Source organism: Camarhynchus parvulus, chromosome 18 (genome assembly GCF_901933205.1).
Source record: "Camarhynchus parvulus chromosome 18, STF_HiC, whole genome shotgun sequence".
In the NCBI taxonomy this organism is placed as follows: Eukaryota; Metazoa; Chordata; class Aves; order Passeriformes; family Thraupidae; genus Camarhynchus; species Camarhynchus parvulus.
Window position 1 is genome coordinate 2,658,957 of NC_044588.1, and position 14,365 is coordinate 2,673,321.

The 14,365-nt window shown below is 46.6% G+C and overlaps 1 protein-coding gene across 1 annotated transcript in view; it reads right to left on the reverse strand.

Moving 5' to 3' along the window:
• Window positions 1-1,350: 1,350 nt before the first annotated feature.
• CACNG4 (calcium voltage-gated channel auxiliary subunit gamma 4) overlaps window positions 1,351-14,365 on the reverse strand; it is a 44,828-nt gene continuing 31,813 nt past the window's right edge. Inside the window, exons 2-4 of the mRNA XM_030962256.1 lie at window positions 12,377-12,460; window positions 6,621-6,761; window positions 1,351-5,786 (exon numbers count right to left, since the gene is read on the reverse strand). Coding sequence (XP_030818116.1) covers window positions 5,248-5,786; window positions 6,621-6,761; window positions 12,377-12,460 — 764 coding nt within the window. The 3' untranslated portion in view covers window positions 1,351-5,247. The remainder of the gene's footprint in view (window positions 5,787-6,620; window positions 6,762-12,376; window positions 12,461-14,365) is intronic.

Genomic DNA, 14,365 nt, shown 5'->3' on the forward strand with positions numbered 1-14,365 from the left:
TGTGGTGAGAGCACTGGGATTGGAGTGGGGGCTGCACAGCCAGCACCTGGGAATGCCACCAACGGTGCCCTCTGAAAGCTCCCTGGTTCTGGGGGGGCAATCATGGACCACAAGAGCTGAATGTGTGAGGGTTGGCTGGCTGTTTTATTTTTCAGCAGACTCCCACCCTGCTGTGTGTAGCTGGCCATCCCTGCTGCCCCTGGGAGTGACCCACAGCTCCGAGCTCCCAAAATACCGTGGGCAGTGCCGGCTGTGCCGGGGAAAGCGATCCTGGCGCTGTGAAAGCTGAGCTGGGCTGCAGACAGATGCACAGCCTCTCCTTTCCCTTTGAAAACAGGCACTGCCCCTGTCTGTTGGTTCTCTCATTCCAAGGAAACGCCACATCCTCTTTTTCCTACTTTCCAAAGCCTGTCTCTGCTTCCCCTCTCCTCAAACATCACTTCTCCCAACAGCCCTGCTCACATCAGGGCAGCCACAGCTCCTGGGATCACCCTTTACCCAGAGACTTCCTCATAAATGTGGGAAAAACCTTTCTTTATTTCAAAGGGAAGCAGCTTTGGGCCTGAGCTTTAAATGGCTTCACTATCTTGTGTCAGAGGCGTGTGAAAAGATGAATCCTCTGCCTCCCTCCAGACGTGCCAATTCATGGCAAGCCTGGGAGAGGTGGGCAGAGAAGGCAGCCAGTCCCCATCCTTGGAGACAGTCTGGAGGCTGAGGAGCTGGGAGGTGAAGTTGAAAGAAGTGTTTGAAGAAGGAATCCTGTCTGTGATTCGGGGATGGCTGGGGCTGTCTGGGGTGGGGAGAGGCTGCTCAGCTGCTGACCCACGTTTGGCACCACTGGGTTTTGTGGGGCTGATCAGAGCAGCTGCAGCACGTGGGGCCAGCCTTCCTTCAGGCACCATGGGCAAGGTCAGGGAGAGGAGGAGGCTCGAGGTGAGCTCATAAGAAAGCTCAAAAGCTGGAGGAAAGCTCAAGCTCAGGGAGGTGCTTCAGAACACTCTGGGTTGTTTTCCTCAAGGGTGGTTTGCAGCGGCCTCTGGCCACCACACCAGGCTCAAACTGGGCACTGAGATCACAGTGTGTCTCATGTGGGACAGGTTTAAGCTGGAAATGAGAAGGTTTTTCTTAATTTCCAACTAGCTAACTGAAAATATTATGAAGATAGCTTATCTTGGAGATTCTGTGGTCTCTGGGACCACAACAATAATTTTATCTCCTCTGAAATACTGGTGCCCAGTAACATAGCCAGCTGCAATCAAACAGTGAAAAACATGAAAAAATAACCTGAAATCTCAGCTCAGAGAATTTAGAAATTTAAAATCTACATACCTTTCTCCACACAAAACCAAATACATTTAAAATGGTTTATTTAAAAAGTAAGGATTAAGTACATTATACATGGTTGTGATTATACCAGTAGAACTGAAGCACAGTGGAAATAACACTTTAGAACTGCAGACAGAAATGTAGCCTCAAGGGACATGATATATTAGCCCTTGTGGATATGTGATCCATACAGAGAGAAAAAGAAACAGAAAAAATAGTTTATTGTTAGATGTCTGGGCAGCTGAAGTGATTTCTCCTTTTACTCCTATTGTGCATGAGAAAAAAGGAAGAGAGAGCTCATGGTATACCTGACATTTTGTTTCTTGGAAAATCAAATCTGATCCAATAGCATTTTTTTTTAGTTCTGTTGCTAAGAATTGAAGACTGATAATTGTTAATGATATGGTTTTATGGTATCTGCAGGCCTTGCTGGGAAATGGGGCTCATTTGTTAGATGCTGTCCAGGGAAACCAGAGAGATGTGGAAGAACAGGTGATTTTTTTAAACTATCACTGGGTGATTTCAAAGGCTGAGCACAATCTGACTCTATTCAGATAGATCATGGAGCAAGAGTGCTCATGGGCAGGAATGCGGTAAATTTTTCAGTTTTGTCAGAATCAAAGCTTTTCATGGGAAAGGACCAGGGTTGTGAGTTTTTTGAGGTTTTTGGTGTTTTTTTTGTTGTTTGTTGTTGTTTGTTTGTTTTCTGGAATTGTCAAATGATTATTTTTTGTTTTGGCTGTGGTTGAACAATTTGCTGCGCTGCAACTTAAGAGTTTTCAATTGCAGCCCTTGTTGTCTCACAGGACAAAAGCTCTGGTCCCTGTTATGTCCACATGACTTTGTTCCCTGTCCAGACCCCATGAGCATCTCATGATCCCTACTCCAGCTCCATTTCTTGAAGGTGCCTGCTAGAGAAGGAGCAGATGCTCCAGCTTGGACCAAAACAGGGCATCACCCCTGGGGAGCTGCTGGACCCAGCCCTGCCCTGGGGGAGGAGGCTCTGGCAAAGAGCAACATCCCAAAACACTCAGCAAGACTTTTTCTGCCAAAAATACTGCATGTGCCTCTGCAGGTCTGAGCTGAGCTGAAGAAAAAGCTTGGACTTTGTCTGGAATCAGATGGGTGGTTTGAAGAACATTCACTGGAGAACGATGACTAAAAGAACAAAACCCACGCGCGAGCAAACCTGACACTGTCCGCTTCCAGTTCAAGGTACATGAGATTAGAGAAACAGCCTATATCTAACTCCTGGTTTGAAAGGGAATGGTTTTATTCTTAATTACAGGAAACACGGATGAGGACTTAGTTCTAACTATTAGTTTTTTAACACAGTGGGAAACAAATAGTTCTGGGAAATTGCACTTGAAAAATACATTGACTATAATTAGATGTAAATTAATTAGCACTTAGTATGACACACTAATGAGACAGAAGGTTGGTTTTTTTTTTCATTGCAAACTTCTACTTCTATCATAGCTAATCAAAGTATTTTAATATTACGAAGTCTCAAAAAGTAGGAAATAATTTATTGTTTGAAAGCATAAAGATTCTTGTAAAAAAAACCTTTCATCAAGAACTTTAATAATTTTAGAACCCTTTTATGTATTCCTAGCCGAAAAGTAGGTAAAAAAGTTTTCTTTTCTGCCTCTGTTTGAATTTTTTTAAAAAGCTTGTGTAACATCTTTCTCCATAGTGTGTTGATACAGAAAGTAGCACAACATTTTCTAGTTTTAAATCATTCCCATCGCTCCATTCGCTTTAGCTCTCAGAGTTCAGAGGTTTGAAAAAAGGATCCCAGCGGAGTTTTAACCTGAATGGAAACTCTTAATGAGCAGGGATGAAGGCTCCAACCCACCCCTGCCAAAATAACGATGTGGCTGTGCCAGGCTGAGGGCCAGGCAGAGCTTAACAGTGACTAGGGGAAGACTCTCGCTTAAAATTGAGAATTGTGTCTTGGTTCTTGCAAGGAGAGAGGCTTGAGTGGGTTTCTCTGGGGGGAGAGGGGTTCAACTTCCTTTTTGGGATGTTAAGGCAGCTTCTCCGGGATTTCCCTGGAGGACTTGGTTCCACTAGCTGAAAGCTTCGTATCCAAACCACCACTGAGTCTCTGGCCCTGGGGCCATCAGAGGATAAATTAAGACTAAAGAGGTTTTAGCAGTTTGGCTGAGATCTCCCACTACCAGTGACCCAAACTTTCCAAATTATGGATTTTTTCTTGTCTAGTGTTCTGCTAGCAAAGATTTTCTGGGCAAAGATGATGGGGATATTCAAAGGAATCTACAGGAATTAGATGCTCCTCTCTCACTGCATCTAATTCATCTGAGGGGAATCGGGCACCTCATTCTCATATGGCTTGGTCAAGTGGTCACTAAAATCAACATGAGTACTATTAAATTAAATTACCTTTGAGTCAGGCCATCAAGCTTTGAGATCCAAGCCTAAGTATAAAAACTGAAAGCAGGAATTTATAAGAAAAGAAAATAATATTCAGACTCTTTTAGAAACAGACAGAAGCAAAGGGTACAAATTAGTTCCCTCCTTACGTGATGCATAGAGTTTGCTGTGGGCTCTCTGCACGTAAGTAGATGCATCATTACAAAATAAATTAAATTAGGTCAAACCACCATTTCCATCTAAAAGCAACTATACCTTGCACCATGCGGCACTTAATTCATAATAAAAAGAGTTTAATAAATATCTCATAAACGGTGATTATTTTTTTCCTTTTTTTTTTCCTTTTTTTGTTTTGTTCTGTTTTAAAAAATACAAAGTTGTCATCTGCTCTGCTGACACTCGGCTCCCGTTGCTGCGGGAAGGTTCGCGAGTCCGGGCGCGTTCTTGTCTGGTTGCTCAGAGATCTCTGTTTCTGGTTCTCTCCTGGTTGCTCAGAGATCTCCGTTTCTGGTTCTCTCCTGGTTGCTCAGAGATCTCCGTTTCCCATTCTCTCCTGGTTGCTCAGAGATCTCTGTTTCTGGTTCTCTCCTGGTTGCTCAGAGATCTCTGTTTCCAGTAGCGTTAGTGTTGCACTTGTGAAGCGTAAGGGAATCGGCGGCGGTGGCTCTGCCCTGCTCCCGCCGCGCTCGGGCAAATCTCCAGGGGCTCCTGACAGCCAGCACTCAGCACCTTGCCGGATCAGGCACTAGGGCTCGTCGAAATGAGAATTCAAGTTTTCTAAACGTTAGGCAAGAAATGATGCTTGCAAATAGGCTCAAGTCCCACCTGCTTTAATCTGTTTCTCTTTCCAGGTGTTTCAAGACGCACCCACCCTCTGCTCCTCGGCCTGTGTTGCCCCAAGGGATGCCTTACCCCAGGAATGGGAGACCCCCTTCCCACCCCATCAGAGAGTCTGTAGTGCTCAGTACGTGGGTGCTCTATGGTTTCAGTGGCACAGGTCAGTTTTAGAAAGTGTTGCCTTCAAAAATATTTTCTTTTTTTTCTTTTTTTCTTTTTTTTTTTTTATTTTGAAAGAGGCAAAGCTTACGCCGTGTTGAAGGAAAGTGGCTCACTTGATGAGTAGCTCATTTTCATCCTTGGGCTTGGTTATAAATTATATTTGCAAGTTTGTATTAAGGGATCTCAATATTAGAAAAAAAAAAAGTACAACAAATTTTCTGTAATCCTTTAAAACACACTGGTGGCCAGTCCTTTGCAGTTTCTCCAAGACTGTGTAGACACTACAAAAGTGCAGGAACATGAACTGCCTTCATCTTGTGACACCAAGAACGGAAATAAACAAACTCCAAATAGCTTCAAAAAAAGCTACGAGCGTGTAAATATCTTTATGTTGGTCCAGAGGATCTCCACTTGCTACCTCAACACATGCCACAATTAAAGAGGTGAGAGGGTATTTTAACATCACTCCTGACAGATCCATTCTCTTTGGGCATCTCTTCAAAAAGCACGAGGAAGGAAGGTGCTTCAAACCGGCGTCGTTCTCCTGTTGACCATGTTGACGTGGAGTCCTTCCTTAAACTCCTTCTGGAGGAAGTTGTGGACCTGCAGGAAACTGGCTTCTTGGTCTGCGTTGTAGCTGGCAGCCGTGGTAACCTTCAAAGGCTCCCTGGAAAGGGTGTACATGGAAATTTCGTTCATGGGGATGGTGCCTGCTATCTTCATGCCAACTGGAGAAATGTCCCTGGATGGAGAAGGCTCCGTGGAGCGGGAGCTGGATCTGGACCTCCGCCTCCTGTACCTATAGCTTGGCATCCTGGCATAAGGAGAACTGGAAGAAGTCTTAAGGAATTCCCTCTTGGTCTTAAACCTCAGCTCTTTGTTCTTCTCAATATAAATGTTCACAGCCAGAACACCTATGGTTTCGGCCACAATAAAAGACAAGGCTCCAAAATAAAAAGACCAGCCATAGTTGTAATGGTTCTTTTTGTCCTCGTCTCGCTTGTCACTTGGGTCACCTGCATTGCTCGATATGTAGACAATGATCCCTATGATATTACTGAGACCTGGAGGAAGAAAAACATAAATCAGTGTTTATGTGGCTGGGGAGATAAAATTCAAGCCACGTTACTTTCTGGACCTGAATGGTTCTAAGACTGGGACAAGGAAATTTTGTTACATTTATTTACTCTTACATTTATCTCAAGGATTACTTTATTCCTGAAACACAACCAAAAAATCAACATATGGATCACGTGTGCTCACAGGGATCCCAAAATACTCAGCAGGACCTTTTCCCATTTCTTCATTGCCACAATGGAAAAGCAGCAGCTTGTGGGAGCTCACTAATATTGTGAGTAGGATTCTAACATCCAGAAGAATGATAAAAATACATTTGGAGCTCAGGGCTATGGCTGTTCACCTTGATCAAAATAAGTTCTCTTCCACCTTGCTGAATTTTCATCTAAATGCTGCATGCTTAATCCAGGCTGCAGGGAGAGCTATTAACAATGGGGCTGACTCTCTCAGGTGTTTCTAGTGTGAAAAACGGGCTCACCTATAAGAGGTGAATGTTTTCTGCCTTCATATTTAAAAAAAAGGCCCTAGGTATAAGAGATGCCTGATTCATCTAATGTTTAATACATTTTAAATAGTGTAAAACATGCTTGTTACTGAATTTCACTTCTTTCTGCAGGAAAACCAAAAGCTTTTCTAGAATATACTTTTTGTGGGGCTTCAAGAGCATAATTTTGTCTTGAGAAATTTGCCTCGTGTGGTGCTGTTAATGCCCTCAGCCCAGGAAAAGGATGCAGGGAAAGCACTGCCAAGGAGCTTTTCTAGAGTCTTTTCCAGCTGAAAACAGCAGCACTTCTTAAGAACTCAATTTAAACAGAACATACCTGCTGCAACAAAGAGAATCCCAGCGCTGAGAATAATGTTGTTTTTGCTGTTGTAAATCCTTCCTGCTCCGACACAGAGTCCTCCCAGCAACAGCAAAATTGTGCTTAGGATGGGGAACACGCTGGAGGCACGGACGATGCCTGCAGGGACACAGGTAGGAAGGGAAGACAGAGCAATCGTTTTGGGTGCCTCCTCGGGTGCAAGTGTGGAGATTAGAGTCTCAAAAGCCCTGGTTTTTTTTCCTAAAATTGTTAAGAAGAATGATTTAATGGAACCAGAGGATTGTTAAGGTTGAAGAAGACCTTTAAGATCATCAAATCCAACAGTGAAACCAGCACCTCCATCATGCTCAGCACTAAACCATATCTTTGAGTGCCAGCCACATCCACACATTTTTTGCACATACTCAGGGATGCCTGTTCCAGTGCTTCATAACCCTTTCAGCAAAGAAATTTTTCCTAATATCTAACTTATTATAATTTTTTTATTCCTTTTTCCTAGAATTATCACTGATTCTGCATTTCTGGGCATGTTTTTGGGACGAGGGAGCCATGAGGTGTCCAGTGTGACACAGACTCTCAGCTGAGTGGCTTCAATCTTTTCAGCTTTCTCCTAGGAAGTCCAGAATTATTGGCATTTTCTGATGCCACCGTGTGCAGAATATTTCTGGCAAAGCATGAGGTAAGTGACAGTAAGACCCAGCACCACGCAGGGAGCAGCAGTGAAAAATTCATGAGCTGGCTATGGACCCTACAAGGTTTGGGACAGCTGGAGCAGACGGATCTGTTCCGTGGTGCACACACAAGGTGAGCAAATTACAGCTCTTGAAGTCAGCAGCATCCATGTTGCCAGCAAGCACAGCTAATAACCCCTTTTTCTTTTAGTGGATATTAAGGACATCGAAACCTTTCAGATTTCTAAGGAAGGAATTTTAACAAGTGTGTTTTAGATGTTTGTGTTTAGTTTCCTGACAGCAAAGTAGTCATTTAAAATTCTGCATGCTTCAGTCCATTCATCAGCGTATAAAATCCCCCACAAAAATATTAAAACACCACTTCAAGCCAGCTTTCAAAGTCGGGTCACAACAAGACAGAGCAGCAATCGACAGGGAAGCGGCAGGGAGGGAACAAAAGGGCTGAGAAAAAATAAACAAGCATGAGAAGAGAGTAAAAACCAAAGGGGTAAAAGCTGCCAGGGGTTCCTGAAAGGCAGAGTGAGGAACCGAGTTTTATTGCTATAGAGAGAGGATTTATTTTTTGAAGAAGGGGAGATAAGGTGCTGAACACTGCTGTGGAAAATGGGATCACCCTGAAGCCGGGGAAATGCGAGGGCACGGAGGGGAGCCCCGGCAGAGCGAGGGGCGCCAGGCTGGGGGGATCCCAAGGCGAGGGAGGGTCAGAAGCTGCTGTCACAGCGGCATGGAAACCCCCCAGCAGGCTGGGAGGCCACGGGCACCGCAGGGCTGGGTGAGCGGAGAGGAGCCGACGCCATCTGGGCCGTGCGGGGCCGGGAGCGCCGCGCTCCCTCCGGGCGCATCCTCCTGACGGCCACGCTGGGAGCGCCAGGAACGGGCAGATGTTCCAGCTGCTGCTTTCTCATTCCGCTGCCCATGGCCGTGGCGTTCCCGACTCAGTGGATCGCTTCCTGACGATTCCCCTGGTAACTGGTGGCAGAGCTCCAGCGGCTGCGGGAGGGACGGGGATGGGGGCTCCGCGCCGGCATCGCTCACTGAGCCCCGCTCCGCCCGGGGCTGGCAGGCACAGTCCGGACACAAACCCAAAAAGACAGCGCCTGCCTGCGAAGCTTCTGCCTGTATCGATCGGCAAGAGCGAGAAAAGTCCATCCTTTCCCAAACTGGCAGCGTCGCTGCACGTGTCCTTCACAGCTGGGGCATTCTCCAGCCGGATCTGAAGCCGGGCCAGGCGGGCGCATTGCTATTCAGGCAGCGTCTCGCAGGAACTGCCAAACCCCAGTGATGAGAATGGGTGGAAGGGCTCTGGGCAAAGCCTGCTGAGAGGTGAGAGCCTGTTCCCTTGGCCTGGGTGTATCCCCACGTGTGTGCTATGAATTAACAGCACTTTGGCTTTTGGGTCAGTTTTTTCAGTCAATTGTTAGAAAAAGATTCAAAGTCAGTCTCTGCTGCTGGACTTTAAGGCACCCCAAATCTCTGTCTGTCTGTTTTTGTGCCCTGGCTAAAGGCTTAAAATCGCCTCTGGCCCACCCTTTCTGAATATTGTTTCCTGCACTTTATGGTCATGCTGTTTATAATGATTTCAGTTAAATCAAAGAGCTTTCCCAAAATGCTTCAGTGATATCATTGGAAGGAACTTGTCAGATGTACCAAATATAGAGGATGGATTGTTCTATTTGTTCTATTTCTACTAATAAATTTCAGAGATAATTTTGCTATAGTAGGTAATTAATGTGAAGAGAAACAAAACACAGAGTGTTCTCTTCCTGAAAAATCCCACAGTATATTTTTTCTTACAATGTGTACTTTTAGCTCTGAAATTTCAAAGGAAGCTCATAAGGTACCACGTAGAATTTACATATGTCTCCTGATACTGGTAATAAAGTGACAGCACATCAAAAAACATTAAGGCAATCTGTTTTTTGCTTTCTCCCTGGCTTTTCTCCCCCCCTTGTTTACCGTCCTGTCGGTTTGCATCGCCTGCTGTGCACCGCTATGTGTGGTGACACCTCCTCCGGTGGAGCCGCAGCGCTGCTCCTCCCCATGGGGCTGCAAACCCTGCTCGGCTCGGGCTTTTCATCTCCGCAAAGGCAGGAGCCGAGGGAATGGCTTTGGAAAGAGGATGCTCTGACATGCAGGGAGGAAGGGCATGGACGTGTAGAGATGCCCCTGAAGCGGGGTCCCCCTGCTCGGAGCAGCAGAGCCCCGACATCCCCAGCGCACAGCGAGGATGAGATGGATCCACAAAGGGAGAGGCGCCGGTGAATCCGTGCTGGATGGGAACAGCTCGGGTTTGGTGTGCCCAGAGAGAGCAGGGAGAGCGGGGGAGGAGGAGACAGGGAAGCAGGAGAGGAGGGAAGCAGGAAAGAGGGAAGCAGGAGAGAGGGAAGCAGGAGAGGAGGGAAGCAGGAAAGAGGGAAGCAGGAGAGGAGGGAAGCAGGAAAGAGGGAAGCAGGAGAGAGGGAAGCAGGAAAGAGGGAAGCAGGAGAGGAGGGAAGCAGGAGAGAGGGAAGCAGGAGACACCAGGGAAGCAGGAGACACCAGGGAAGCAGGACAGAGGGAAGCAGGAGAAAGGGAAGCAGGAGAGAGGGAAGCAGGAGACACCAGGGAAGCAGGAGAGAAGGGAAGCAGGAGACAGGGAAGCAGGAGACACCAGGGAAGCAGCAGACAGAGAACCAGGGCACGTTTGCCGCTGGGGATGCGGCGGCAGCCCGGGGTCCGTGCTGGCACTGGGACATCTGCTGCTCACTGGGGCCCTGCTCAGGCATGTGAGGGGGATTATTTTAGACACACAGATGGGAGTGTGTTGCCACGGGGAAAGTTCAATAGGAAGGGTCTTGTCTGAGCTCCTCTGCACGTCTCAGCTTGTCCCATGCTGTTGTTCTCTTGGTTTTGCAGGGAGCAGCTTGAACACCAAAGGGCAAAATCCAAACTCCTGCCTCTAACCACTCCCTTGACCAAAATTTCCCAAAATCAGTAATTTTTGTCACTGATGTCCATGGGGTTTTGAACCAGGGCTCAATTCTGCTAGCACTACAGTGTTTGCATTTCTCTGAAGCCCAGATTAAACTGGGGGCTGTGGAAGAGGCTGAGACCCCCACGCTGCTGCTTCAGGAGCACAAAACACATGAGTGTGAGTGCCTTTGTCTAAGCCAGGCAGGAAAAATAAATATTAGTCCCAACATGTCCCTCTGAGAAACTGTGCCAAGAAATGGCCAGAAATAGTGGAGAATGGAGCCAGTAGACTGCAAAAGTGTTGCAGAGGGCAAAAACAGGACAGAAGTTCTCACGTCCCTGTGAAACAGGATGCAAATATCCTCCTGTCTTAGACAATGATTTGGTCCCTATTACATATAGGTATGAGCTCATCTCCTCTGGATTTAGACACGTTACCTTTCAGTAATCTCTAAATCAACTCTGTGCATGGGAAACTGCAATTTTCTTATGAAAGTTAAAGCCAAGGAGCCTTGTCTCCATGCAGACTCTCTGAGGTGAGCTCTGCTCTGCGGGGGAGACACCGGAGACTGATTTTGCAGAAGACATAAAGGGTTGGACCAACTTGTTTTTAAGATCTGTACTTAGTCACTTTTGCAAACAGCTTTTAGGAACACCCGTCACAAGCACACTTGCAAACAATTTACCAGTCTTGTAGCTTAACGTGGAGCTGGAGATTGTTTTTCCCAGTTCTCACTTTTCTCCATATAAAGAAGGAATGACGTGCTTTTATCATGATGCTACTTAATTCCTCTTTCCTTTTACTAATGATGTTTGTTTCCTAAAGCTGACTTGGCATCAATTTAACATTAGTTTCAAGGCTTTTTATGAAAGATAAATGCAGCTGTGCTCACACTCTGCCTTTGCCTGAGCTCTGAAATCGTGTCACCCGGGTGCTATGACTGATCTAAATCGACAAGAGCAAAGAGGAAAAAAACATCTGGGTTTTCTGGTGAGGCAAACTTTTCGGAGATTTTTTCCCTTCTTCATGTCTTAACAACAAGAAGTTGTTGCCCAGAAGTGAGCAGAAGGGCAGAGTGGTTCTCTAAGTGGTGTTTGAGGTAATTAATATTGTAATTGAGGAGTTCTCTGCTTTGCCAGCAGCATTGTTCTGTGCTCCCTGATTTCCCAACACCTTGTGAGCTGCAGTTCCTCTCCCTGGTAAAGGGCACTGCTTTCAGCTTGGCTGCTCAGCTCTTCTGTTCACAAGGAACAACAAGGCAAGGAGTCCTCTGGGGAAGGGGAATCTAACTCCAACTTTGCAGGCTTCATGGTTGGGTTCCAAGACTTGCCATCAGCTGAGAGAATGGTCATGTGGAGGGGATGAAACAACTGCCCTGATTCCAAGCCCCAGGTTGGTGGGTGGAATCCCTTCTGGGGGGAATTGAGCAGAATGGAGCAGCAGTGGCTGGCTGGCCAGGCAGGGAAGCCATGGCCCCTGTTCATGCTGGGATTTTGCTGTTAGCTGCAGAAATTTCAGCTTCCTTCCTACAGGGCAGTAATTTCACTGCAGGGGGATGTGGCTCACCAGCTGCAAAGGCTGAGGCTTGAGGAAAGGTTGGGTTTAAGCATTTGGTAAAGCTTCCTAATGGGCTGGAACCCACTCCTCAAACCTGTTTTGTTACACTAACCCTATAAATACTCCTTCTGTAAAATATCCTTGCCAATCTGGGCATAATAGCTGCAGTTTTCATTTGAAAATCTGTTATACTGTGTTTAGACAATCGGCACCAAAATTGTGAGCATTCCCCTGGCTGAAGGAAATCCTTGGAAAAAATCCTTGAAACTCCATGGCAAGAGGGTTGGAACTAAATGGTCTTTAAGGTCCCTTCCAACACAATGATTCCAAAACCATGATTCAATGGTTTTCCCTGATTCAATGACTGTATGAAGTGGGGGTTCCCAAGGGTGGTGGTTGTGTCAGCTGCTGCATGAACTGCACACGTGGCACCACTGGGCTGTGCAGCCCAGTCTGGGCCAGTCTGGCAGTGAGTAAAACTGGGGTTGCTCTGTGCAGAAGAGAAGCCCAGGGAAGGCCCATCTGTGTGTCAGGTCTCAGTGTTCACTTACGGAGAAGGTACTCTGAGCTGTCGTGGTCGTAGTCATTGTCCTCAGGGAAGTGGTTGATCCGGAAACAATGTCCTTTGTAGATTCCTAGATGGAAACAAAGCAAGCAGAACCCATGAGGAACAGAACCAGGCAAATGTGCTTTTTTTATCCATCTCTAAAGTAATGAATTTTAGGCAGATTGGCTGAAGGAAGGGACAGCCAGGATTCCTGGGCTCTTTCCTTCAGCCACTTCTATCGTCCCCTTGAGATTTTTAATCTCTAAGTGCTTCACTTTATCAGCACTGTGCTTATCTTACAAGCATACTGAGTTTGCAAAGCTTCTTTTTGTTCCCAGAGTGGCTGTCAGGCTGGGTCCCTGCTCCATGGCTGGGGCTCCCAGCGCCAATCTTGCTCCCATCACCCTTCCCATCTCACCCCAGTGAAGTGCCAGTAAATGCTGAATTGTCTGAGGCCTCTTCAATTACTCTCCAGGCTGCAAAAACAAGTCCATAAATCTCTTCCTGCTGCAGTTGAAGCCCTTATGTCCCACTCAAGGTTGGCTCAGCTTTTAATGGTGTATTTGTTTAACTAACTGGGAGTAAAGTCAGGGCACAGCATGCACTCCTGATGCACTCCTGATCCCTGGAGGGACAGCACCAGAGCTGGCTGGACAAACCCCTCGCTCGACTGGACACCTCAGCACTTTGTCCAAGTAGGTAAAGCTGTCCATGAGCATTTTGTGCTCTTTCCTGTCACTGTTACCCACAGCGTGAGCTGCAGCTGGGTCGCTGTGGCACAGGGAGCTACACGGGGAGCTCTCCCCAGAGAGCTTCCTGCAGGAGTGAGCCCTGAGCTGTGATTGTGCCGTGGTGCTTTCATTATTCATTAACCAGAGCTCTCCTGCTCGGGAACACATCACCCAGGCTGAGTTATCCCTGCACAGGAGCCTCAGTGCTTACAGCTCGAGCCGGCAGAAGGATTTAAAACCCATCACTTAATACTACTTTAACAGAAGCACAGCTGCAGTCTGTAGGATATAAATGTGGATTTATTTCACTACCTATTACCAATGATTACAAAAATCTCAAAAGAATTACTAATCCGGAGGATTTAAATTGCACCCTGTGAGTGTCAACTGCAGGTTTGCTACTCCAGCGCATTAAATTCTTCCAGTAAATGATGTATCAGCTCTAATTGCAGCAGCAGCTCAGGCTTTCTCTGCACAGCACTTCAAAGCCTGGCAACAAGATGCAAGTGGCTCATGTCACATCTGGAAGTGACACACCTGTCCTGGCTGCCAGGTGGGGAGAGCACTGCAGCTGGGCTGCTCCTGCTGAGCCTGTGCTGGCCACCACAGGGGCTGCTGCTCCTCAAGGCAATGCAAAACTCAGATTTTCAAGATCCCAGTGTTTATTTTCATGGCAGTTCACACGATCACCCCCAGCATTACAGAACCTCTGAGATTGGATGGTCATTTCATCGAGTCTCTCCATAAAGGTGTGAAATTTACAGGAAATACATTCAGAGTGTGATTTTTATCCTCTCTATTTATTAAGGGAAAAGAAAACTAAATAATTTTCCCATCTAATTTCTGTGGAAATAGGCTTCTCAATGTCTGTGCTTGTGTGTGTGTGGGGGGCCACCTCTCAGTCTGTACACCTTGTCTGGCTGTAGGTGTTGTGTTCTGTGTCCTCCTCACACTGACAGGAGGCAGGGTTAGAGGAGATAAAGGGTGAAATGCCTCCCTGTGCTCAGAGAAGCTGTGGCTGCCCCATCCCTGGAAGTGTCCGAGGCCAGGTTTGATGTGGCAGCCTTGGACAGTGGAAGGTGTGGGTGGAACTGGGTGAGCTTTAAGAGCCCTTTGAACCCAAACCATGCCATGATTCCATGGTTCTCCAATAAATCTAAATAATTTTCTTCCAATAATAAAATAAATAAATAATAAATTTCCTCCAGTAATAACCTCCAGTAAAGGTTAAGGTAATTGGCTGAATTTATCCAGCGCTGATA